The following is a 27,854-nucleotide window of genomic DNA, read 5'->3' as shown; positions in this document are numbered from 1 at the left end:
CCTGGGAAGTCCTTCTACCTCCAGTGGGTTTAAATGAGTCGCAGATGGTGAAATTAGAGCCGTTGACCTTCCCTCTTCTGCAAATATTTATACGTTCCTCAGATGTACCCCTTTACTAATGGGGTTATCTGCATGTCAAACAGATGGCCAGTCAAAATTCTGCACCTCCCCCTTGGTTATCAGGTCAGCTTCCTTCATTTTTTCTAGTCTAACTTGTCATTGCCTGAGATGAATGAGTCTTTTGTAGTCCTGGTTCATTATTTTTTCCATTCATTAGGCCTTGAAAGCCGTTGGAGATAACAGAGGTTGAGAGGAGATGCAGGAAGTGCTATACATTTAACCTAGTGTTGCAGTGTTCTTGAGCCATCTCTCTTGTGATTCCAGAGCGGTACTTTGATGTAAGAGGCTAGATGGAGAAACCCCCTCCACCCTCACTCGAGGGATGTGGAAGGAAGATGCACATCTTTGATGCCACGTCCCTATTGCATAAATGTAATAGCTACAGCCCCAGTTCACTGGGCTTTGACCGGCAACGATACAAATGAGAGAAGCCCAGAGAGAGAGAGAGGATGGTTCTGTTTCCAAGGATCTCCCTTTACTCCTCAGACACTTCATTACAGAGGTGATCGAGCTTTCCAGGTCTAGCTTTTCCAGACTTCCTAGCAACATCTTCGGGGAGAGCTACTACACACCCTCTTCCCTTTTGCAGTCAAGTTTTCAGTGCAGTGGGTTAACCACCATTCTTCGTGAATGCGAGGCTTTGGCAGGTCAGATACCGAGCAAGTCCCATACCACATTGAACTCCGAGATGCCACCTCTGGCAGATACTGCCCCGTGATGGTTGAGAAAAAAGGGAATCTCTTTGACTTCAGTTTGTGGAGTCGAAGGAATCCAATCAATTCAAGCAATTTGGAGAAGATTTTTTCCTCCTCTGATAATACTTGAAGGCCGACCTTTGCCCTTCTCTTCACAGCACGCTGTTTCAGTAGAAAAGCAAGTGAAGAAGATGCAGTTAATCAGATGTGGGTAGAACCAAACTTTTTACAGCTCTCTTCAGAGATGCAGCCATTAATGTGCCACGGGTGTCGTTCTTTATAGCAAGTGAGCATTTTGGGACGCCTCGATTCCATTTTACAGCTTAAGTGGCTGGAAATACTTTCTTCTGCAAACTCTGGATGGAGGATATTTGTTTGGAAGACCATGCAGAATAAATTCTGTGCGGCCTTGTGCATTCAACAGCTCTTCCAGTGCTCAAAGGATCCTTGGCTTGAGTAAGGCCATGTGGCATGGTAGTGAAACAGCAGCCCAGTAGTGCCGCTGCTGATTTGTGCATAGCTTACTGTGCAGCATGGGCTAAGACATAAACACGCATGGTGTTTGTAGGTTTATGATATGTAGAAAAACAAAACTGGGAAGAGGGGGGTAAAAGGGGAGTTTCAACATAACCTTCTAAGAAGGCAAAGGAGATTCAGCATTAATACATGGAACATCTCTTTAGAGGAATGAATTACAGCTGTTTACACCCTAGTGTCTGCAAACATGGCCTGAATATTTCATTTATAGAAAGATTCAAGTAATTAAGATAAAAGAATATACATGCTTCACCACTGTGAAGCATAAAGACATAATTTATGCTCTGTATCTACTGTAGTTATGATTAGTGACCTCAGGCTGTTGAACTTCCTCTTTATGGATTGCCAAAATGCTGTGACTGTTTTCAAGGGAATTATCCTCTGTGAATTTAAAGAGAAGAAAATGGGCCTGCTAACGAGGACCAGCTTCAATCTGTGCTTTCATAGGCTTCATGTTTAAAGAAAGCAATTAGGTGCTCTGGTCCTTTGATATATTTAAGCCGTAGACCCACTGAAACGTTAAGGAAGGTACGTAATCTATAATATCACATGCTGGAGGATAACAATCAAGACATCTAGTGCAAAAATGCAGTTTCTTTTAATAGGTTTCATAACATTTCTATTACCAAAGTTATCCGTTTCTAAACAAAAAGGGAGCTGGCTGTTTCCAGTTGTTAGTTTCCCTGCCCCTGTGTTGTGCGGTGTTGTTGGGTTTGGGGTTTTTTTTGCATATTTGTTTTACAAAATTGCTCCGAACTCAAGTATTACAGGTTCTGTGCGTTCTGTTCATGATCAAGGGGTATCGTTATGGCCAAGGTATACTGTGATTGAGAGCAACTCTTCTTTGCCAGGCAAATTTGTTGGGGGAGAAAAAGGCCTTGGAAATTGTGTAACACTTTTGGGCACTGCTTCTGTGGCTGCTTTTTCCTTTTTAAAGCTCAAAACATTTTTCTAATATAAGCGTTTGTGTTCTGACGTGGTTTGGATCTCTCAGCTAAAATCTTTGCACTCTGAAGTGCAAAATTCCATGAACTGTGGTAAAATATCATCATAAATCTTTCATCTGGAAAATGCAGCCGTCGTTACTCTCTCTGCTCGCTTCTATGTAACCTGCTACTCAGTGTAATTCTGTCTACCGCATCATCTTCACCTCTGATTAGGCAGGGCATGTCCCTTGCACGCCCTTCCACCCTATGTGCTGGTTGTTTTTGGTGCCCAAGGGGAAGTCGAACACAGTAGATGTAGTTGGTGTTAACATTTGCCTTTTGATGCCAAATATAGGGGGAAAATTACAGCAAGGGTGCTGTTTGTCAGCAGAGGTATTGGGCCGGGCATGCAGGCAGCTGGGAGTGTATTTGAAGCCTGTCTGCATCCAAGAAACGTTAACTATGTAAATACATAAAGCTGCCAATGCCCAGTTACACTTGATTTTCTATCACGGAGCATATAAAATATTCTATTAGTATTGTACCTAGTAGAAACTTCTCTTTCCTTAGCATGAGTGCTGTGGCTTTTCATGCATATAAATGCTGAACAATAGCTTGTCATAACATAAATTATTGTGTCTAAATGGAATCATTTTTTTTTCCTCCATGTCGGAGCACTCATCACCTACTAGAGTCAGGTCCTCTTGCCTCCCGAGTTAAGGTGCATGCCGTCTTCAGTCATAAGTGGCATCAGGGCTTCTACATCTGATGTGTCAGCTGCTTTTTGCTGCTTAAAGCCCAAGGGCATGTGAGTTTTCAATGGGCGTTATAATATAATGACGTTGTACTTTCAGATAGATGCTCTGCTTATGTGGGAGGAAGCCCCGTTGGAGGAGTGGACTTGTTGCCTCCAAAATAGAGACATGGACAGCTCTGCACACTATTCCAGGATGCACCAGCTGCATAGTCTTTTAACCCTCATTTCTAAGTCAGACTCCTTCATGCATTTTAAAGGCCCTTGTTTTAACTGTTAAATTAATAAAAAGTTTAAAGAGAGGTTGTGGTTTTTTTCCTCTTCTAAAGAGCACTGGGCAAGTTCTGTGCCAGGGGAAGAATCTGGTTTGAACAGTTAGCTTGCTCTCTAAAATAAACATATAGGACCTTTTCTGGGGAAAGTTTGCTTACTGAAAGTTATTTTTACTTGGGTTTCTTAAAGAGGAAAACCCCCTCCTTTGTTTAAGGTACTCCGCCAGCTTTTGTAATTCTGAACGATGGTTACACACAGAAATTTTTCATCAGGTGTCCTGTTGCTTTTTAATAAATCTTCTAAGAATTGTGTCGATTAGCTCAGTATAAATTGTTTTGTCCAGAACAATGAAAAAATACAAACCTACAAGAGTTACGTGGTCTGCTTTCTCACCAGTATTGGAAGTTTGGAAAAGATCTGTCTTTTGCCAGCGTGCCTAAATAACGTAATGCAAATAGTATACAAGGGCTTTATGGGGAGTAGTTATATGTTGCAGAGTATTTGACATCCATGTCCTTGGTTCATATCTTGCCTAGGCTGGTAAAACTGAAAGTTATCCATACTTGGAGCTATCTGAGTCACGGCCTTGTTCAGAGAGGATTGCAGAAGTCACGCGTTTAGCCCAGTACCGTTGTATCAGGCTGACTGGACTGGCACTCTGCCCACGGCATCTAGCTTCATGCTGGATAAGTGCAGCTCGTTGTCGTATAGGTGTGGGTACATTTAAAAAAATGCTTCTGATTTGTAGACTGTTTTCAGTGCACTTTATATGAGCTAGTGGAACATCATAACATCTTGGACACACACTTTTTTTCTGTGACATTCAACACTTGGGAAGAGGTTGGATTTTTTTTTTTTTAAATTTCCTTCTTCCTTCTAAGTCTTCCTTGGAACATTTTTTCCTTTTATACCAGGTAAACGTGTCCATGTTGTCCTCTAGTGTAGTTATTTCTGGATTTAACATTTTCAATATCTAGTGATTTCCAGATGAATGGAGACCATTTTTCCAATCTACTGGTTTAGATTAGATTGCAGCCTGTGGACCCTGGTTTTGGATTTATTTATTTAGTATTGATTTACATATAGATACAAAGAACAAATACCAAGCCTAGTGCTGTTAATGCCAACTATTGATGTGGCAAAAGATATCAACAGTCTTCTGTAGAAATTTCCTGAACAGTTAAGTGTCTGGTCTCTTGCTTTGTTTAAGGTTGCTTAAATCTACTGCTCTACTTTTGAATAGTTCCTTCAGGTTATATAGTAATTATTTACTCTGTTTGTTTAATTAAGGTCATGACATGGCTTCATTTATCTGCTAAACACCATGCTCTTTTAATGCATAAAACACAAGCATCTGTGGCTGGTGTGGAAAGCTGAGCTTTTATCTGACTTCGACGGGTAACTTTTTTTTTGTACAAAACAATGCACACTAGCGATTACAGCAGATAGGTGGCTTCATTTTCATTTGTGTTAAAGTGTCAGTTCTTTAAATGTTTATGCCTTCTGACAAACTGCAAAGAGGAAATGTTTGCTTTCCAGGCATTAATTTTTCAAATTGCCTTTGTTTCTCTGTATTACCAGCTGTTGGCAGTGATTGCTAATGCTGGTGAAATATCCAAGTATTGTGTTTTATAGCTTTTGTTTTTGTTGGTGTGTGTTTTAGTGCCAGTTTCACCAGTGCAGAACACTTGAGTAGCGTTGTTCAAATATTTCCACTCACTCTAAAATACCCTGATCTACTAGATAATATTTTAGCAGCTATCTGAGCACTCATCCTCTCCGCTGGATTTGCAGAGTAAACTGTCTTCTGACTGTTTATCCTTTCAACTCTGGTAGCTATCTTTGTTAAAAGGGCAAACCCCTTAGTGAGATGTTCAGGGAAATGTGGCCCCTTGATATTTAAAAGGTGAGAAATCTATTTAAACTGTATATGATGGCTTCAAACAGCCCCACTGCTGTGCACTGCTTGTTTTAATGTAAGTGATAGATGCTGTGGCTGGTTGTGCTCAGCAATTAGATGTGAACTATATACAACAAATGACATTTAATGGCAAAATGTCAGGCATACTCTGAGTGGGATCTTCACTTTACCGTTGCCTTTCTTTAGGTTTAAAACTTAAAAACCTTAATGGAATTTAATTACCAGAGTGTATATTCAATGATTAGTTAAATGCATTTGTAATACCATTAGTTGTTAGGTAACTGTTTGCTTATTGTGCTTGACACTGAGTGTATTTGATTTACAATGCCTATCGTGTGCAGTGCAGCAATAGAAATGCTAATAAGGCAGTGTGTTAAGGAGGGTTGCTATCAATACTTTGTCAGCAGCTCACTGCCAAATTTGCTTCTGTGGAAAAGACATAATCTGTAATCAAAGTGGAGTTTGTGGAAGTAGCAAACATGAGCAAAAAATGCCGTGATCAAAAATAGTTCTTATTGCTTTCTTTAATAGTGATTTTAATTATAGTCTATTAATGAATCTCACCCTCACTCCCTTTTTATTGTTTTGTTATGCAGCTTGCATGATACTTGGAGGAAGAAGAGCTGAGATTTGCAGCACCTTTTTGTTTTTCTGTGTTATGTAAAATAACACTGAAAGGCATGCACGTGCATGTGTGCGTGCACACTTGTGTGCGCATGTGTGAAATTGTGATAGCTTAGTGTGGTATGAAGGTTTTATCAGTGTGAGTCTGGGGTGGCATCCTGTGGATATCGTTGTGGACAGGTCATTGGAAATCTGTGCTCAGTGTGCAGTGGAGTTTACACCAGGGAAGAAAAAGCCTTTATAAGAAGAAACCGGGCAGAAAAGAATACTGAAAATTTTATAAATGGCGTCAGAAATAGTTGGCTTTCCATTCCTGGAACACTATGTTCAAGTCTGGTCATGCTATTTAAAAAAAAAAAAAAAAAAAAGCATTTCCCCCACCCCCCAGATATAGAAGAGCTCAGCGTGAGATGACAAAACTATTGGAGGTGCAGAAAGAAACATTGGTATGAAAAGGGTCTGAAAAGATTAAGGCTCTTTAGAGGAGTTGAAAAGAGGTTGATATTAAAATAAATTAATGGCTTACAAAGGTAGGGGCAGTGATAATGATAGCCAGCTGTTTTATATCACTTTCCGTAAGTAGAACTCGATATTCTGCAAAAGAGAAGATGAGTACACCTATTTTACAGAGGAGGAAACCATCATTGGGGGAGTGACCTGGTAGAGGTCACTGGATCCTGAATACTGATCTGGGTTCTGTTTACTGTTTTAGACAAGAACAAGGTGATATTCTACAAAACAGAAAGGCTGGAAATTTGAGCTTCTAAGAGGAAAGTGCATTAGAGCAACCAATTATTAACCACTGAAATGGATTACCACTAGGTATGGAGGGCAAGTCTGAAAATTGCTGCAAGTGGATTGCGTGTGTGTGATTTAATGAGCATGTCCACATCTTCATTAGACAGTTGTAAATGAGCATATGCTTTTGAAAGGGCGTGAGCTTTACCCGACTGCTAACTGACCAAGGTTTGGAAGAAAAATTCTGTTTTGTTTTTTTGGGCTGCTCTGTTTTATATTTGTCCACCATTATATTTGTCCACCATGTAGCTTCATGTACTTTTGATTGATGTTTGATTCTGATTGAAATTGGGAAAATAGACCTTTGATGTATTTGGTGCAATGATTCCAATGTTTTCATGCACTTTTAATACAGGTATGTGTATGTAGTCATGTTCAAGAGTGATATGGGTGTGTGTGTGTGTGTGTAGCTGTAGGCAGACAAGGCTCCTTGGGTAAATCTAATATCTTTTATTAGACCTACTCAAGTAGTTGGAAAAATTCTTAGCAAGCTTTTGGGTGTAAATACCCTTCCTCAGCCCAATGAAGGGTATTTAAACCCAACAGCTTGCTAAGAATTTTTCCAACTATTTGAGTAGGTCTAATACAAGATATTAGGTTTACCCAAGGAGCCTTGTCCGCCTATGTCCTTAAACCAGCATGGCTACAACCTACACTTGTGTAGCCGGAGGTAGTTTAAACATTGGCTAAGCCTGCAGGTTTTCTAAAAGTGTGCGTTCACTGGTATGAGAATAAAACAGACTGTGGTAAAGACTGTATAGTGCACAGGTAGATTATATAGACTGCTGCCTCTCTTCTCCCATAAATGAGCAAGTCTTTTAGGTAAAGGTTTTCTCTTTAGTGTATTAAAGAAGCTTTCACTAAAAAAAAAAAAAAAAAGGGGGGGGGGGAGGGTGGACACACTGTCTTCAAGCACTGATGGCTATAATTAAACAGGCTTGTTCCTGTGTAGTTGTGTGCTGTAACAATGTGGTTAGTGCATGCTTCTGCTCAGCTCATCTGACACCATGCACCGCAGAGTGGAATTCAAAGAACATAAAAGGGAAACAGAGCAGAAAGATACCACAATGGGATTAAATGAGATAGTAAGCAATGACCCATGCCCTTTGTGAAATAGCTTATGATAGTTTTATTTTAGGTAAGTCAGTTATTTTTTTTTTTTTAGCATTGCTGCTTTTTCTTGGCCAAGATGAAATTATCTTTTGTTTGTGATATGAGATTGCAGTGGGTTTTAGAGACTGTCATTTCACTTAGGTATCATTTGTTTATTCAAAAAGAGACTTCTTGCTGGATCTTGCCTTAGTGACCAAATGTGTTTCCAGGGAAGCTGAAAGTTTATAGGAAAAATACTTTGGCTTCTGTTTTAAATGGAACAGAAAACTCATCTGATTATCACCTTAAATATGCTGGTGCGTCCTTTTCTCCTTGAAAATGTGAGGTTAGCTATATACAATCTTCTGTTTATGCATTGCTTAACGGTGGAAAGCCCTGGACACACACAACAGCTGGTGTTTGATATTGTGAGGCATACAGTGCTTTCAGGTCCTTCTCATAGCTATCACAGCACCGGATGAAAAAGAGTGAAATCAGGGTTGCTTTGAGATGACAAAGTTATCAAAATTCCTGGGAGGATGTTTGCTCACCTACATGGGTCTTTTGATCGCTTATGTTATGTGACTACTGTACAATTAATTTGGAATAACTCAAGCTAGAGCAGCCACAGCATACATATCTTTTGGTCACTGTAAAAGGCCATATTTTAAAACAACATTGAATGCTTACCATGCATGTTTTCCCTCTGTAATTACAGTGTGGCAGCAGGGGGAGGATAGAAGGGGCTAAATTGAGATGTACTTGTTTTCTTTGCCCGTAGGTTGGACTTTTCTGTGGCCCACACAGTTTGTTTTCTGCACCTTTGCAGCTTGGCCTGTGGATAAATAACATAGCAAAGGCCAAAATAACAAGCTAGGTTTCCAACTTGGAAAACAGGCTGTAGTGCTAAATCAGGTGCAAACTTCAAAGGCAGTTTATTTTTGAGGTTGAGGTTGGAATAACTGAGCTCTGGGTTCAGAATACCCTTAGGAAGATCATGACCATCTAGAGCGTGGGGTTGGTTTGACAGATTGATTTTTCTTGCTTGTTCAGTTTTTATTGCGCTGCCTCAATTTGATCAGTTCTAGTCTGTGCTTGTTTTCACTCGGCTTATATGCAAGTCCTACACACGTGGCAGAGGATGCAGTTCCACAAATACCTTCTAATGTGGAGCAGCAACTTAAATAGCGGCTTTCTTGGAGCACTCCTGCTTGCTTTGGTTTTGGCAGATAACAGTATGCTTTGTGTTGATAATTTCCTAGCCTCGTGCCTTAGAGGAGAACAGCGTGAAAAAGCAGTGTATTTACTTTAAAACCTATCTTGTACCCGTTACCAACCACGGATTAAAATGGATTAAAGCCATTTTACCATTGGCCCTTTGTGCGACTTTATTTGTAGCATTTCTTCAAGGTTGGATTAATAAATCTAGCTCAGAGTTCTACTTTGTTTATGGTCTCTTTCATTATTGATGCAGGTCTGTGTCATTTTGGTGTTGCAGACACTGCAGAAGAACGCTTCCTCGCTGAGCAGGTTTTGTCTTGGAATTCTCTTTGTTCTTCTTAATGTGCCCCAGCTCGTCTGGCCCCTCATCTACCAATGCACCGATTGACATCCTGTCATTGACATTCAGCATAATCAATGCCAGCTTCACCCTTGTGTTGAGCAGAATTGCTGACACGCATCCACCTGGTTAATTCATTTACAGGCAGACGGAGAGAGGACATTGTTCTGAATATAACCAGCCCAGCCTGCAGAAATAGAGAGTGGGGGTGCCTAAGGATATGCTTTTGAAATAGAGGGGGCCTCTAATCAACAATAACCAGCATTTGAATGGGTGCTGTTCTTGCCAGCATGCTAGAGGTTTTTCTTAAATCGCTGTTTTTGGCATGCACAGCTCTCTTCCTCCTCACAGAAACTTTTTTGGAGCGAGCCGAAGATGCTGCATAAGGGGACGTGTGTTCTGCCTTCTACCCGGAGCCCTTTCATAAATACTAAGCTTGCCAACACTTCCCTGCATGGTGTGTAAATCATGGAGTCGTCAGTTCGAAACATTGTGATTGGGCCAGTCCAAGGTTCTCCTTTGCTAGTGTTAGCCCTTGAACCATCTCACTGAAACTTTCTTTTGTATAACAATTTATGAACTCTAATGGTTGAGGGCTAGTTCTTGCATTTGTGCCTGGCGCATTTCATCTGCTTCCATAAAAAGATAAAGCTTGCTTTCAGAGGGCAGAAATTAAGAGGCTTGTGAGAGGTAGTCAGTAATACAAAGAGCCTGTAGGTAACATGGTAGCTCTAACCGTAGCTGATTTCATGTCAGTAAAAGACCCAAGAGGGGCACAGCAGCAAGATTTTTTTTTTTTTAAAGTTACTTTGGAAAGTGATAGCTTTTTGATTGGAGTATTTCTTTGTGAAAGAGCATCATGTCTCAAGGGACAGCAATGGCCTCAATGAGATTAGTATATGGCACTGCTTGTGTAACCCTTGATGCCTTTTATTTGCTGTTCATAGCTTCAAAACAATAAGAAGATCCTTCTGTAGCTAACAGCACACAAGGCACTTCCTGTATGTGAGGCCAGGTCTGTTCTATGGACTTCTGCTAGCACAGCTGCTCCAGTGGTGATTGTGGAGTGGCGTGATCCCTGCCCAGGGTAGCTGGCAGAAGTTTGCTAGGTAGATTCAGGAATACTGATGCACGTGCACTTTCTACTCGTATACATTGTTTTGCTCACAGGAGCGGATTTCACTGCGTCTGTGCCAAGTGCAACTGGTAAAAGGGGCAAAGCATCCACGCGAGGAGCATTGCTACTCGTGTAGTGCACAAGAATGACTGTATTGGTGAAATACTTCTGTAGGGTTAGATATAACTTAAGCCATTAGCCTGTGTCTGAAGAACTGAAAAAGGTTTCTATTCCATATCTACAAGGGTTGGTTTTGCACGTGATGGAGACAGAGCACGTGCATTTAGCTTTTTTCAGTCCTATTTTAAGACTGAGTTTGATTCTCTTAACCCCCGAAATAAAGAAGAATTTTGGTACGTTCAAAGATGTTGGGTGTAGGGCGACACCTGTTGTTGTGTGTGTACACACGTGTGCATATATAGTTTGAATTTTTCAAAGCATACACGCCTTTTTCCTGATGCTTTATGTTGGTGATAGATCTATCCATGAGCACACACGGTAGAGAGAGAGGCATGCATGTGTGTGTGTGTGTGTGTGTATTATATGTAAAAATAACAGTGACGTAAACATTACAAAAAGCAAGATGTAGTTAATACAATTTTAATTAAAAGTGTAACAAACTGAGAAATCACTATTCCCAGTGCATAGCGAAAACTATTTTTAATTATGTAGCTAGTCTTACAGAACTGCCTGTTTCCAAAAGTGTGGTGAGGAGTTGCACGGGAGAGTAGAAAAGTGAGCATTTTGTGTAGAAAGAAGCAAGGAGGGTGTTTTGAAGAATTAGTGACAAAGACTGCGAATTAATTTCCGCCATACTGAAGTGGCTTCATGAATTCTGAAAGCAGTTTCATCTATTAAAGTTGTGGGAGAAGGGGCCACGAGAGACATTTTTGCTGTAAACAATCACACAATGTCAAGAGCAAGACATTGTGAAAAAATCCTATATTGTTTTGTCAATAAATTATTCTTTCTCCTACATAGATCACAGAAATGGGACTTCGCCCTGGAAACAGCAATATTTGATACCCCAAGCAGCTTATTCCCAGCTCAGCTCACACTTCACTGAATACACTGATCGATTATCCGCGGCTTAACCAAGCCTTCTCATTTCCTGCCTTCCATTACGGCGCTCAATCAAGCCGACGGTTCTTTGTGGCCTGGCTTGTGCACTGAGATAAGCCATCAAGGCATGTTTCTATTAGAAAAGCTCTTGTAGGTGGAACAGTCATTAGATAACACTAACAGGTTTAAAGGTTGCAGTCTTTGTGTTGGTTCAGGTTAAGAGGACAAGAGCCAAAAGGCTGCCTTCTTGAGCTGCTGCATTTGAGGTACAGGGAAGATTAAACAGCATATTGCCATATTTAATACTCTTACTAATAGAGTTAATTCCCTTCTTCCTTGCAGAATCCTGATGGACCTCCTTTTTTTTTGGCAAGCTTATTGTGTTTACTAACAATAATTGGGATTGCCACTAACATGCATGCAAAATTGATGGTAATTGATATGAATTCCTAAATAAATTACCTAGTGGTCTACCAAAGTGCGTATTTTTTTGTTTTAAGAATGACTTTTATATTTCTAAGCTGTTTGTTTGTTTGTTTTCTTTAATTTGGCTTACAAGCCACTGTTCAATATTTTCATAATTTAGTCAAGAAATTAGAGTACAGAAAATACCGGAGCAGACAAGGAACCGTGACCCAGAGGACTCTTGGAACCCACCCACATACCCTTTCACCCTTGGGCAGGAGGAATCTGAATTTTTGCCATTGTCTCTTCAGCTTCTGAATTTTTTTTTCCCCCCCCTTTTTTTTTTCAGAGGGTTAATAAGACCATTTCTAGCTTTCATTTGACAATTAACATATACTAACATGGTTCCTTCTGTAGCAAGAGGGAAAATATTGGTAGCAATTCACTGCACAGACGCACACACACATGGGGAAGGGGGGAATCAATCAGTGAAGCAAGCAAAAGCTACTGCCTTTTGATTAGCAGCAGGTTCTTTCTCTGTTGTGAAGCATAATTAGAACTCTGTTTCCTGAAACATAAAATGATTCCTTTTCAGGGACAACCATTGCCCTGAGGATCCTGCTTGATTTGTATTTGTTAACAATAATAAAAGATAATGTCCATATAAAATCTGGCTGCTGGGGTCAACACTTCTGTACATTGCAATGCATAAAGTGTTTTGTTTGGGGAGAGAGGTCGTTATTCAGATCCTTACCACATTAAAATCTCCTTTTCTAGACTTAGCCTTTGTGTAAGGGCTTTCAGGGCTGAAAAGGAATCTCAGAGGATATTCCTTTTCCCTGTTTTTCACCTCTCTGAGATAGCTACTGCTCACAATCTTGTGTGCCCATCTGTCATCTCCAGTGTTCAGTATATTGGTTCCAAAGCTAGTTGTGATTTAGCATAGTATCTCAATAGGGCAAGTAATGGATATCACTTAAATCCTTGGAGAGAATCTGCAGGACATCTGTGACCATTTGAACAATTTGTGTGTAAAACCTGGGGAAGATAATGTGATCATGTGAGATTTTAATATCAATAGCAATTACTATGCTTAAAAAAACACCACATTAAAAATGGTACATCTGCAATTGTTAAATGAATTCTGTTGAATCCAAAAGAGATGGCGCTTTTGTAGACAGTTTTGATCATGGTTCAACCTTGTGGGTGAAAAGAAGGAAAAGAAAAGATGATTTCATTGTGAAATTGATTAGCTATTTGTGTTGCAAATTGGTCATTTTAGTTCACTTACAAGTCTGATGTAATTGTTATTTTAGGTATCTGCAGTTGTTGTGGAAAGGGCAGTAGATGGTCTCATTTTAAAATATTCCAGCATTAGTCTGCTCAGGGAGGGAGGTGGGGTGAGGGGGGAATAATACCTTTTCGATCCAACACAACAAAACTTTCAAGGCTTTGCTGTTTCCGGTACGCACGCTGATTCTAAATTCCATACATTTCTGACACTGTAGTGCTCATATGGAAAGTTTGTAGCTGATATATGTAAAATATGTTCTGGTTAACAAGAAGAAGCTTGCTCTGCTGTGCACACGTGCTTCCAAAAAAAAAAATTAAAAAGGTCTATCATAGAAGTTGGCATCTTGACACCTCACGCTGCAATCTACTCTGTAAATGACTATAGTCTTATTGGGAAACTTGGCGGGGAAAACAGCTTGTCTAGGAATTTCAGTGTAATGGAGGATAAAAATCTAAGTAACAAGATTGTAACAGACAAGCTGTATTTCCAGTGAGATTGGACGATCAGGTTGACTAAAAAACATTACTGTTGGAGAATAGATATTCAGAATGATTTTCAAGATTAAGCTTTTAAATTAATTGGACAAAAAGCGGCCGTTACAATAACAAAGTACTTAATGGAGAGCCGTGATTGAAAAAATATTTTCTGATATCAGTAGAGTACAGATTGCAGCATGTTAATATGTCAGCATATTTTTAGTTGCATCATCTGTCTAGGGATTGATGTCTACATGGTTATTTGCACGTCTCAGTTGTAAACAGCAATATTTTTGTTGGTGCTTTTTGCGTGTCGGTGGGATGTTATGCCATGTAAGCGCACCACATGATACAAAAGGCTTGAAAACAAAAGTCAGCATTTTGAGATCTACGCTGGTCTTTCCTTTTGAAACATAGATTTGGGCATTTGCTTTGCGTGTGTCTGATGGGCCAGCAGCTGGTAATTTTTCTTTTCCATTGTTTCTTTTAAATTGCATTTTAAATGCCTCCTTTATTGCAATAACTTTCCTTTTTGTCTTTCAAATCACAAAAAAATCACATCTTTTTCTGTATCGTGAAAGATCTCTGTGAATCTGTGATTGTCCAGAGGACTTGGATTTGAAACTTTTCATCTGGTTATGTCATGAAATAATTTAAATTCCATCACCTTCCACATCCAGTTTTTGGTATATTAAAAGTGTATTATTTCCTATAAGTGAGCAGTGTAGGATACTTCAAGGATGGAGGTTTTCTGTGGTGTGAAATCCTTCTAATTTTTTTCCATCTAATATTTTCCCTGGAGAAGACTTCATGCTGAAACTATCAACCTAAAGGAGTCAATAGAGTTGGAATCAATAAAATCTGTTGGCAGGTTTCAGTACAGTGCAAATCATCATTTCCCTGGAAAGTTCTCAAGTCACTCTTTGTCTCTGCATGTCCTTCCTGGTCAAGAGTCTGAATTTGAGCATTTGAACTATGTTGTAGTGTTAAAAAGGCCACCGCCTTGTGGAACATAGTGGATGAAATAGCATCCATCCAAGCACTGTACTAGATTGAGACTGAGAAGTTCCCAAAGGGACACTGAGTTCCTACTGCTAAATAAGGTAGGAAACCAGGATGGTATAAACGGCCTCACCTGACATGTAGATGTAATTTCTTTTTTAGCAGAAGACAGGGCATATTTGTATTTTATAGCCTAACTACAATAAATGTGTGTATATATATATATATATATATATATATATATATATATATATATATATATATATATAGCATGAGCTTTTATCGGATGCTGTAAAATGCCACGTACGGAGTAGCGCATAGAATGGAGAGAGTGATCTGAATGGAGAGCAAACAAGTGAGGAACCCATAGGAACAAAGGAGTCACAAAAGCTAATCTGGGTTATAGGATAAGAATGTGTTGTCCCTGTTTAAGCCATATTTAGTACAATCTAGTTTGGGTGATTTCTTGCTCCACAATTTCATGTTCAGGTCAGTTTTGAAAGGTTTTCAGCCTAAGTCTAGCCAACCTGAGGTCAGCAGTATAGTGTCCAAGGATGTTCAAGCGTTTTGCTGCAGGACTCCATGTCTTTCTGGAGCTGATGTCAGGTTGGTGCTCATTCATTCAATCATGTACAGATTGCCCCATCTGTCCAGGAGGAGTTGGAGGTCATTAATGATGTGTCTAAGGTGTTCAAAGTGGCTGTAGGTGACGGCCAGTAGGTGTCTGTTGTCCTTCTCCCAGGGTTGGTACTGGAGCAGGTCAGTGCAAAGTCTGAGTCTGGCTTGTGTGGGGACTGCATTGCAGTTGTAGGAATCCCTGCTCCAGATGCTGATGGTGTGCATCCCAGTTGGTAGGATCAGAGTAGATATTATTGCCATGAAAAGATTGGCTGTACACCAGGGGTAGGCAAAGTCCAGCTCGTGGGCCGGATCGTACTCCATTTCCCAGTAGCCCCTGCCCATGTCGCTGCAGCTGGCTTCCCTGGAGACCCCAGGAACAGCGGCACCTTGATAGCTCAGGGCCATGGTTTCCGTGGAGACGGGCACCAGCAGCACTGGCGGGGCGCGCAGCTGGGTGGGGAGCTGCTCCGGGGCTGGGATCTTGTAGTGGTGACAGCGTGGTCCGGAGCCAGGGCAGAGCTGCGACCCGCTGCCTGCGCGCCCCGGGCAGGGGCATGTAGGCAGCAGATTGCGGCTCTGCCCCGGCTCCAGACCACGCCGTCATTAGCGCACGATCCTAGCCCCAGCCCCAGAGCAGCTCCCCGCTCCACCAGCACTGCTGGTGCCGGTCTCCATGGAAACTGTGACCCCACGCTGTCACGGCACCACTGCTTCTGGGGTCTCCATGGAAACCGGCCACAGCGACACGGGCAGGGGCTGCCGGGAAGTGAAGTCCAGTTGCCAGCTGGATCTGCCATTTTGCCCACCCCTGCTGTAGGCGACGGATGTAATGGTGTGCTTGCGACGAAAGCTGGTGGCTCGAAGGTAGCTCTGGCAGTTGGCTGGTTTCTAATACAGTGTGGTGGCAATGTAGCCATCCCAAAACTTCACTTTAGAGGCTAGGAATTGAATTTGCTGGCTGGAATATTTCAGGGTTAGTTTGATGGAGGGGGGAAGTTGTTAAAAACATGGTGAAATTTCTGTAGATCCCTTCCCATGTGTCATCTATGTGCCTTGGGCGTATCGGGGGCATGAAGAGGGCAGCTACAGAGGAAACGGGCGTCATACTGGAGGGAATGGTGCATACACGTGCCCATGGTAGCGCCCCTCGATTGTTGGTATAGGGAGTCCCCAATCCTGAAATAGTTGTGTGTGAAGACAAAATGGAAGAGTGTAATGGAAACAAAAACAGTGTCCTCATTGGCGATAATGGGGTTTTTTTTTAATGGCTTATAATCTGTCCTCATGGGGGATGTTGATGTACAGAGACGTGACATCCATGGTAACTAATATGGTGTTAGCTGGAAGCTTGTTAATGGGAGCCCCTATGGGAGTGGGATAGAGTCAGCGTAGCCAAAAACTCCCTCCATGATGGTGCCAGTGCCAGGGACAACAGGGTCCTGAGTTGCCAGGTTTATGGATCTTGAGTAACAAATAAAAATCGCCTGACCTAGGCTCCTGGGAGGTGGAAGCCGTAATCCTCTCCTGTGTTTCCCGAGGTAGGCTCTTCTAGTTCCTCTTGGCATTGTGCCATGCGATCCTCTTTCAGGAGTTTGTAAAACTCCATATTGGGAAATTTTAAGGATTAAAAAATCTTTTGCGAAAGCTGCTTTGTCCACAGCAGCAGTGGCACTCCTCCTCCTCCCCCCTTATTAGCTTGTTGCAGGATAATATCTAGGTTGTTTTGAAGGCTGAGTAAAGCTCTCTATGCTACAGGACTGAGGTTGTAACATGAATGCTGTTGTTGTGAGGTTTTTTTGTTTGGTTTGGTTTGATTTGATTGATTTATTTTGCGAATCTCCGAATGGGCATGGAAACAAATGGTTTATATGCAGGTCCGGAGTACAGCTGTAGGCCTCAAGTGGAGTCTAGGGGCTGTCCTCCTTGGGCTTTATATGGGTCTTATCTGTGGCACGTTGATTGTTGCATGGCTCCTTGTCCTGGAAATACTTCCTCAGTCTTAGGTGGTAGAAGCAAGCCTGGAGGTCTCCATACAGCTGCACTGTACTGAGTTGCGTAGTAGGGCAGAGTTCAGATAATCGCTATGGGTGAATTCATGATAACACTTGATAATACTTTGCGCTTACGTAAACACTTCAAAGCACTTGAATCTTTACAAGACTCATATAAAGCATTTATCTTCATTTTTACATGGAAGGAACTGAGGCATGGGACTTGCCAAAGAAGTCAGAGGAAGAGTTCTACAACATGCGTTCCTACAACCAAGCAACAAAGCGGCAAAGCCGGAGGAAGAAGTTATATTGGAAACCCTTTCTCTTTCTTCATTTAAAAAAAAAAAAAAGGAGTTTTTTTTTTTGAAAAGTGGGCTGACCCGTCGCTTAGAACAGTGGTTCCCAAACTGTGGGTTGTGACCCCAGATGGGGTCACAGCATCAGTGGATGGGGTCACGATAAACAGGGATCTGGGTTTTCCATTCACTATGGAAAAACTGTATTTTCTCCTTTAATAGGGTTTTCGTTTAACGGAGAAAATCATGGATTTCTTCTTTTAAAGGAGAAAAATGTGGGGAAATGTGGGTTTTCCTTTGCAAGCTGGCAGCAATCTGGGCTGCTGGGGGGAGCGGGAGAGGGAGATTGGACTTGGGGGGGGGGGGGGGGGGAGTGCCATGTACATGTGTACATGCACATGTCAGCCAAGCAGCAGTGGAGAGCAGCTCCCTCCAGGTGAGTCTGGGGGTGGGGAGGGGGCACAAGCAACGTGGCGGGGCGGTGGGGGAGCACAAGGCACCAGGGCAGGGGTGCCAAGGTGATGTGGCAGGGTGTGCATGTGCCCCCTCCCCCAAATTTCTGCACCTACAGTGAGGTGTGGGGCTGCAGCAGGGCCGGACCAGCTCTGGGCAGGAGCCTCCTCCACAGGCCAGCAGGCAGGACCCGGCACAGGAGGTAGTGGCGCGCCCCCACAGCTGCCAAGATGGGGCACGGCAGCAGCAGTGGCATGGAGTTGTGCCCCCAGCTGCTGCTGGAAGGGCAGTGGGGGTGCCTCATCTTGGTAGCAACATGGCACTACCTCCCGTGCTGGGTCCCACCTGCTGGGCTGCGGAGCCCCTGGGGTGGGGGGGTAGCAGGGCTCAAACGCTGCTTGGGGGTAGGGTGCTGTGGGCCCCAGCCCTGGAGCACCTCACGGGGGTGGAGGGCTGTGGTTTGGGAATGAGTGGCCACGCTGAGAAAATGGAGTCCTGTTGAGGAAAGGGGGCTGTAAATGGGGTCATGCTGAGGAAAAGTTTGGGAAGCACTGACTCTAAATGTTAAGATGTATTGAGATCTCCTCAATATGTTAATTGCAGAGGAAATAACCAACAAAATTGGAAATGAGCTACAGTCAAGGTTTCATCTTCACCTCTTAAACTTTTGTTCTCTTTAAATCAGGCCCACAGATTGCAGTGGCCTTTTCTAGAGTCTCATTTAAATGCTGCTTTGGGGGTTTGGAGATTGCTGCCTCCTGTTATTCATGCTGACCTGGATCTCTGTGCCACTTCTTGTTGAAACTGTTGAGTTGTAATAAAGTAGCTGGGGAAGCAGTGAGGATGTAGACCTTGAATATATATATTTTTACGTTTGGAAAACAAAAAAAAATACAAGCAAGAGAAACCAGCGGACATGGGAAAGAATCCTCGGTAGATGGACGTGAACAAGCATTTCACATCCTTCGAAGAACCTGGAATATCTTAATTTGTATTAGGGCCCCTTCACACGTGCAGGTAAAGGCGCAATGGGATCTAATGCATGAGCTATGCAGTCATGCGTCCTGCCATGCCACACGTACATCGCACCTTCCTGCCCTCAGATGAGGGGGCTTCTGGGCACTAGGGCACTCCACAGACCCCCGCGGCTGGGAGACCACAGCTGTTGCAATGTCTCAGCCGTGGGGGCACTCCACTGGGATCTCCCAGTCCTAGGGGTGCATGGTGTGCCCCCATAGCTGAGCAATTGCAGCAGGTGCAGGACTCCCAGTCCTGGCTTGTGCATGGAGCACCCCACGGCTGGGAGCCCATTCAGCTGATGACGCTGCCAGTCACATGGGCAGACCTTGCTAAACGGGCAGATTAAAGCTGGATAGCAACCAGCTATAAAGTTAGGACACGTTTTTGAGGTCTAACTTTATAGCTGGTTAGACCTTTTTATGGTGTGATAAGCACTTTGCACTTATAGCTGGTCTCAGTTAATTGTGCAATTAACCAACTAATTGTGTAATAACTGTAATGTGTAGAGGGGGCCTTAGTGTTTAGGCCATTGTGTACTCAGGATGAAGCTAAACCTTTAAGGCCTCTGGCTTTCTGTTGGTAAAAAGGTCTGAGTAAATATGCCCCTTTTCCTTCAGGCTTGCCCTCAAACTTCCCTACAATCATTTTCTTACTTTGCTTGTCATTATTTTCAAATTAGAAAATGATGTCCTGGATTTCCTGGGTGTGGCAGCCTGTGAGCAGCAGGAACAGGGCATTGCACCAGTCATGGATTTGTTTAAAAACAAGCCAGTAAAAACCCCTCCTGGTTCCTTTAGGAAAAGAATGGGCAAGGCCCGCATGCCTCAGTGCAAGACATTGCATTCTGACCTTCCCTGGTATTTTCTCTCCAAATATCTCAGAGTACTTGGTAAACACTAACTGACATTGCAACACCCCTGTTAAAGAAATCATTTGATAATTATGTGATGTCCCTTGGGAAACTGAGGCAGAGAGAGAGAGGTTGTTTGTGTGACTTGGATAAGATTGCAAAGATGATCTGTGCCCAGATCTGGAGCAGAGCCCAGCTATCCAGACTCCTGCTCCTATTGTGTGTTAACATGACTTCTTTGCCCTTGATAAGCATAGTGGAGATTAAACAAGACTGTTATGAACCCCTTCTCTCCATATCCCCACTTGTGAGGTGTCCTCTCCTGCAGTGCTGCTGAGCTCCAGGAGTTTTCTAAGGAAGCAGCGCCCTTTGGGATTACAGCAGTACCCTTCACAGCACTGAGCGGGCTGAGCTGAGGTTATGCAAGGCCATGCACTCTTAACTGCCTCACTTCCTTCCTTCGCTGGCTGGCTTTGCTGTGTGCCAGGAAATCTTTTCCTTGTTTGTTTGGTCCAAAGCTTGCCTACTGACTTCTTGCTCTAGTGCTGCCTCTGGTTTTTAAAGTGGGCATTTGCAGGCAGTTTCTGTTCTGTTGCAGTTTTAGATATAAAGGGACATGGGGGAGGGAAGTGGATTTAAAGAGCAGCATGTTTTATGACCTGTCTTTGTGGTTGTATGTGTAACTGCCTGCTGTGCCATTGAGGAAGGCTCTTCCCCAGAGAGTTGTTTCTCATGCTGAGCCTTCTGTGGTTTGGGCACAAAAGTACAAGTACACTTGACTCCCAGCTGGCTTTCTGATGGAGGTCTGTGAAGCAGGAAGGGCCTTGCGTCCATTCCTGGTTCAGGATCCTGTTCCCATGCTGCAAAGGTGGGAGAAAGGGAACAGAAGTCTTCAGTGCTGCAATTGTAATCTCCATCCAGCACTTCTCCAAAGGAAGGCTCTGGGGTCCCTGGCTTCTGTCATCAGCCTGATGTGCCAGGGTACCTCCTGTGCCCGAGGCACACATGAAGCCCTTTTCTAAACAGGAGATAGGTAACAGGTCTGGTTTTCTTGGGGCTACACACTTTCCCAGCCACCTTCCTTCTGAAGGCAAACCCTTAAGGAGTAAAACCACCTAAGATATACATGTATTGCTCCAGCTTAGGTAGAGCAAATGTGGAATCCACTGGCTTTACAGATTCTGTATTGCATCCTATACCAACCTCACAGTCAGATGGTCTCATTCTGCATTTTACTCTGCAGTCACTTCACCTAGCAATCTTAATGATGTGGCATGGTGTGGCAGGGCACTGTTGGTGCCTGCCACTTTAAGAGTGGAGCCAAGCAGCCAGCAGGTGCTTGATTGCAGCGGCCATTTTAGATCTGTGGGCACCCATATAAATGGGGCAGTTCGCTGCTGGCAGCCCAGGCAGGAACATTGCCTGGCTGCAAGGCTCCATAACAATCTTGGAGGTAAGGGAGGAGCTGTAGGGGATGGCTAGGAGGCTCCTGGTCCTGGGCATGACCTAAAACTGCACCCTGCAGGGAGCGGGTGGCCTGGTGGGGCTCTCAGTGGCTTGGGAGCCCCCAGGAAATACCAGTTTCCAGTTACTACCCCAGTGAAAGGTGAGTAAGGGCACCTTAACCCTAGCCCTCACCTTCAGGTGAGTCATGCAACATTGGTGGTAGTGGGCCAGGCATGGCTGAGGCCACCTGAGCCCTGTGGGGAGTAAGACCCTGCGGAGGAAGAGTGGGGGCCTGGCACGGCTGCGGCCACCTGAGCCCTGTGGGGTGTAGGACCCTGAGGAGATGTAGTTGGGGCCAGGCATGGCTATGGCCACCTGAGCCCACCAGGGAGGGAAGCCCTGCGGCCCCGAGTGAAGGGAGTAGGCCTAGGTATGATTCCGGATGCCTGAGGCAGTAGTTTGGGCCAGAGGCTGAGTAAGGGGGCTCAGTCCGAGAGTGAGGGGTGAGTCCTGACCTCGGTAAGTCCTCCACTGCTAGGAGGTCAAGTGGGTCGAAAGTAAGAGCTATAGGTGAGCACAGAGACCTGCTGCTCTGGGTGGGGGCAGGGAGTGAGAATCCCTGCGAGACCCCGGAGCACCAGTCGTGGTGTGGGATAAGAACACCCTGGTGAGGGGTGCCCTAGAAAGGGAGCAGAGAGGAGGGACCCCGGTGGGGGAGAAGAACCAGAGGGCTGAGAGCCCAGTATGTTTATATGTATAAAGTTGCCCCCGGAAGGGGTCAGAGCAAGTTTAGACCCGGTCGGGTAATTTGCCACTACCCGGGTGAGGGTTGCGGGAAAGGCCCAAAAAGACGGTGTCTGCCACCCAAGGTATGAACTTGGTAAAGCCTGAGGGCCTGCTCCAAGAGGGAGCAAGGCAGTATAAGATGTTGATGTATGAAAGAGACCCTGTGAGAGAGGGTGGAGTGAGAGGCCCTAGTGAGAGGATGGTGGTATGAATGTGTGCGTGTCTGAGGCCTAAGCTTGGTCCGGCTGAAGGCTGGGAGCACTGTCATCTGGATGCCAGGCTTGGGCTGCGGTGTAGGGGAGGAACGGAGCCGCAGATAGCACCCCCTGGTATCAGGGCAAGAATGGGCAGCCTCCCACCTTAATTAATATCCTAATTAATTAACAACAAGGCATGGCAGGCGAGTCAGGTGGGTGGCATACCCAAAGGCCAGTGGGGAAACTAGCACTGTGGCTAGTTGGGGAGTCCCACTTTGCCACACATGGCTAACTTCTGATATAGCCTGTAGACTGTCTTGCTGTAACCCAAGAAAGCTTTTTCTTACTCAAATGTTCCCCCAGTTGGAAACAGCCTTGTCTTTTGGGTCAGCAGATAACAGCCTATTCCCATGCTCTGCCATCATTTCATTCATTTTTTTTGGACTCTCTGGTGTTTTTAAAGTATTTGTCCCAAGCCTGTCTGTCATCAGTCAGTGTGTCCTTATCTGCTGTACCACCAAATGTCAACTGTGAAGTCTTCAGCTTTCCTGTTCTTGCTAGACTCCTTGGAGGACTGGTTAATGTGTCCACCAGTCAGAGAGCCTTTCTCACAAGAGATCTCAATTTTGATGTTGGATATACCTTTTTAACCTTTGAGAGAGTGCTCAAAGTTCTGTCTCTTCAGAAGAGAGTGTTTTAATTTGCAATTATATTTGCTGGAGGAACAGGTTGCAGGTTTGCCGCTGACCTCTTTTCTTCTCCTTCTCTCTGAACCCCTTTCACGGCCGTCTTTCGGGGAAAAAACCTTAGCTTTTGCAGTCATCCAGCATTTTTACCTAAGAGCATTCAGTGTTCCACTTATATCAGGCCACTGATATCCCAAATTAGCATTGGGGAAACATCCTTTCTATCCGATATTTTGAGAGCATTGATTTTTGGTGTGAACTGGTTTATGGTGTTTGGAAAGTCACCTAAAGTCTGTTTAGCCCATATTTATCTAGCAGAGCGCTGGTACAGATTATATGCATTATTCACAATGGATTGTCTCAGGTTGTTAGCTTGCTCTGTCAGGTTACCCTCTGGAGTGTCATCTTAGAAACCCGGGGGACTGCTACTTGCTTTCCACCGCTCCTCAACTGGGCATATGTCGTGGCTGGGGACCGTGCAGGGTAGTTGCACTGTTTCCATCTAAATCCAACTCATCATGCATGGAGGTTTAGAGCATTCACTAGATCCCACAGATGGAAATATGCAGAGGCCACCTTGAAGGAAGGATGCTTAACATTTTTTTTTTTTTTAAAAGCAGTTGCCTCTGCATGCTCACACTTCCTTTCAAATATCACCCCTTCATCCTTGGGATGTTTTGTCCTCTGAAGGAGACTGAGCTGGTAGGAGACGACTTCTCAACCTCTTCTTCTGTGGGGAGTGGTTGGAAACCTGGAGCAGAAAGTTGGTAAAGCTTAGCAGGAATAGGCCAGCGTACGTATCCTCCAACTGGGAATTCCCAGAGCGAACTCTCAAAGAATTGATGTTACTGCCTACTAACCTTCCTTTCCCCCTCACTGCTTGCACGCAACTCTCATTAGCAGCAGGAAAATGATGCACTTGCATTAAAGGGACAACATAACCTTTAGACCCACAGTTATGCTTCCTTTCTTTAAAAAAGAGAGACATTTCATAAAGGCTAGGCAGCCTAGGTTTTTATTTCAAGGTAGTCATGTCAGTCAGTGATCACTTATGGGTTTGAAAGGCAGCAAGAATTCTTGTTGCCTCCCAGACTTGGTTTGTTCATGCATCAAACACATTTTTTTTTTATCTTTGAGTGCAGGTATGCTATTCCTCTAAAACTGTAATAAAATCCAGATTCTTTTATAAAGCCTGGACATATTTTCATTGCTGTTTGTGGGGTGTTTTTTTTTTAATGTTTCTAAGGTTTATGGTGTATGGCACACACGGTATTATTGCTGTGTGTGGGTCCATTTTCTGACACAATGCTGCCACTAGCTGGCTTTTTAATGGTATTACATGTGTTTTTTAATCACTGGCTTAGAGAATCGTGTGTAATTGGAAGACCTGTGTGTTTTTGATTAAATAATCACAGACATTGCTATCACAAGCGAATGTGGGCTGGAAGGACAGCAAGAACTTCCTGACGGAAAAAATCCATGTATGATTTTAACTTTAAATTTGCATTTTTTAAGGGCACTTCTGGAAGTGGTGTGAGAGCCGCAGTGCAAAAAAATAAACACTCTGCTTGCAGTTGCCTCACTCTGAAAGAATGTTAATTTTCCTTTAGGCCTTGCTGTGTTTCCTTAAGTGTTCAGGAGTGGTGGAAAAGACTAGCTAGCCATGGTTTAAAAGGCTCACCGGAGCTAAGACTCTTGTGTGTGCAATCACTTTTTTTTTTTTAAATTATTCTCTTATTGCACGGTATTTACATTTTAATTTTGGATTAAGAAGGGGCTAACCAGTAGTTGGATTGTTGAAGAAAGTAGCACCAGTTCAGTGAGGATATTGTTCTGGGTGAATTTCCAAATCTGACTTTATTAAAGCATTTAAATATGCCAACCCTCTAAATGTTGGGATTAATGTGCAACATCCCATTCTTCTGGGCATAAAAAAGATGCAAGAGAAAATCCACAACACAATGGGTAAAGCAGCCTCTCTGGGGGGGTTTCCAGGATCTTCATTTTACTGCTGTTCACAAGTAGCCCCGCTGGAAGTGATTCTCTCCTCTTGTGTCTGGCTAAAATTGCTTCTGGTTTGTCAAAAGTCGATGGATCAGAAGATGACGTGGTGCTGTTTGAGGCTAAGGACACTGCCACCTCGTTACTTGTATGGTTCTTTTTGTTGAGATTTTTTTCGATGATTTGGTGCGTTTAGTCAGGTGTACATAGCCCGAGTCACATGGATGTGAATGGCATGCTCATTTTCTTTAGTCTTATTCAGCTTGGAAAGCACATGTGCCACAAGTACTACTGCCCCTGGGTTTCATTGTCATGGAAATATTTTTGATTTTCCTTAATTCAGATTTAGCTCAATGTTACTTGAGTTCTGGAAGATTTTTGTGGCAGCCAAGATCTGAATTCCTGTTCAGTAATGCCTTAGACTTTCTCTTTCAGAGTAAACGGGACCATCTGCTTATGAATGTCAAATGGTACTATCGCCAGTCTGAAGTCCCAGATTCAGTCTATCAGCATTTGGTTCAGGACCGACACAATGAGAATGGTAAGTTATGCTCTATAGCGTCAGCCGTAACTTATTTTTGTACAGGACTTAACTGGAGTCGTGTGGTTATGTTGAGCGGTCCGTGGAAAACGTTTGGACCAGGTAAGGAACGATCAATGTGAACAACATGCTAAAACACGAAAGATGATGTCTTTTGGCAACTGTGGTCTACTTCGCTTTGCATATCATCCCTAGCAATAGCTGCAGGTTGATGCATCTCGGCTACGGTTTTTATACTATATTGTAACTGAATTAATGTCCTACTTGAAAAGCTAAATGTGATGTTGTGGCTGTGATAGTCCAGGGAATGTACAATAAGCAAGAGGGTTTTGTTTTGTTTTTTGGGTAATATCTTTTTATCATAGGTAGAAATGTTAAACAAGCTTTTGGAAACTCTCCCATTGTGTTAGTCCAATAAAAAATATTACTAAAAACACCTTGCTGCTTTACTTGGAAAGAATTTACTGATAAAATTACTGGGCTTTCTTGAGTGCTTTTGGGGTATCACACATAGTTACCATTTAGATCAAGGTACGTTAAGGATGAATCAAGAGCCCCTTTTACTTTGGGGTGCCCCTGCCATACTATAATGCGATTTTGAATTATTGCTTACATTTAATTTGGCTTTATCCTATCATGTTAAGGCTTGTCAGATAACATTGCCAAGGAAATGCACATTGTAGTACTAACTGGTTTCCCCCTTCTTTTTTGAATTAAATAATAAACATTGGTTTCCTTAATGGTGTCTGAAAGAGGAATGCTTAAGGCTTCCAGGATAATTCTCCCCACCCCGGCCAGCTGTAAAACTTGGTTCACTTTTGCAACCTGGGAAGTTCTTTGAGGCCGTCTCTAAAACAGTGAAGATCTTGGGAGGTGAACTGTTATATACAATTGTGTTTTAAATATCTGCACAGATGGCACGTAGCATTACAGATCTATGCAGATTTTCTCCTTACTGGTGACATGATGAGGAGCGCTTTTGTGTGCCTCAGTATTTACTGGTCCCGTTTAAATATGTAATGTTGGAGTTGTAAGCATGATGGGAAAGCCAACATGTTTTCGTAACTTTAATGCTTTGATTATGTAACACTGTCTGCATATAAAAAGTATTTTTATGTGTTTAAGTTGGGATTGTAAAGATGTCATTAGTGATCCAACAACTAAGGTTGCATTTAGGATTTTACATAGGACTGGAGTTTTATTCCCATTTTAAACCAGAAAGCAAATGTTCATCACAGCTCAGTGATACCATTCATTGCTTAGTGAAGAGAGAGACAGGACTTGGTGAAGGGTTGAGGTGAAATCAGCTCAGGGGCATAGAAGTTTAAGTTACTTAAAAAAATTAGAGTTGGTGACTCGTGATGTTTCTGGATCAGTTCCATAATGGATGTTGTTTTAATAGTTCATGCTTTCGGGTGGTGGGAGAGAGAGGTGGGGGGTGAGGGAGGTGGAGGCAGAGAACTAAAAATAAATCTTCTTTATAGGATAGTCGTTGAACAAAAACGAGGAACCCCCCATGTTAGTAGCATTAGTGTTCACTATTTTTTCTCTCTCTGCCATAGAAGGTGATAGAAATGTTGATCAAAAAGGCTCATATAGAAAACTGTGTATAATAGACATGGCAGATGTGGGGAGAGGGGCTGTGGAGGAAGGTGCTCACCCAGTAGAGCCTGATAGACCAGGCACTTTTTTCCAGTTGTACCCAGACAATCTGTTTCTCTCTAGCACGCCGCTTAGGAGATGCGAAGTGCTGGGGTTTCTATGAGCGAGCCCTTTGTAGAATTTGGGGGAAACGTTGCTACCATGCCTGACTGGTATGGCAAGTACAAGTTTTTTTATCATCTGTGAGGCCCTCAGATATGCCTATAGTGAGAACCATAGAAAAACTATATTCAAATGATTAAAACATCAGGATAATGTGGACATATTGGCAACTCTGTGTGTTTGTGTTAGCCTCAGGCTTCAATCTACAAAGAGCCTGGGAAACTGCAGAGGTAGCTGGTTTGGGATTCTGCAGCCGGTGTGTCATTTTCTTTTTGCAGACTCTGGACGAGAGCTTGTTATCACAGACCCAGTGATCAAGAATCGAGAGCTCTTCATTTCAGATTACGTTGACACGTACCATGCTGCTGCCCTGAGGTAAGTTGCAGAGGACCCTGTGCAGCATCCCAGAGAAAGATTGTAAAATTAAAAAAAAACCCCAACCAAATGAAAACCTGTTAACACAGAGGAAGAGCTGCCTTTTTGTGTCTTTTCCGGTTTGGGGAGCATTAGCATACTTCTCAGCTTCCTTCCCATCTCGGGCAATA

At 43.2% G+C, this 27,854-nt stretch overlaps 1 protein-coding gene across 3 annotated transcripts in view; it reads left to right on the top strand.

The window, feature by feature from the left end:
- The window catches only part of RERE (arginine-glutamic acid dipeptide repeats), a 378,810-nt gene that overhangs the window by 180,285 nt on the left and 170,671 nt on the right, over positions 1 to 27,854 (top strand). For all 3 annotated transcript variants that reach the window (XM_059716439.1, XM_059716437.1, XM_059716438.1), the window contains exons 4-5: positions 25,440 to 25,545; positions 27,588 to 27,684. In XM_059716439.1, coding sequence (XP_059572422.1) covers positions 25,440 to 25,545; positions 27,588 to 27,684 — 203 coding nt within the window. The remainder of the gene's footprint in view (positions 1 to 25,439; positions 25,546 to 27,587; positions 27,685 to 27,854) is intronic.

This window comes from Alligator mississippiensis, chromosome 13, assembly GCF_030867095.1.
Source record: "Alligator mississippiensis isolate rAllMis1 chromosome 13, rAllMis1, whole genome shotgun sequence".
Lineage (NCBI taxonomy): Eukaryota > Metazoa > Chordata > Crocodylia > Alligatoridae > Alligator > Alligator mississippiensis.
The sequence above is the reverse complement of the archived record's forward strand: the minus strand, read 5'-3'. Positions and strand labels throughout refer to the sequence as shown.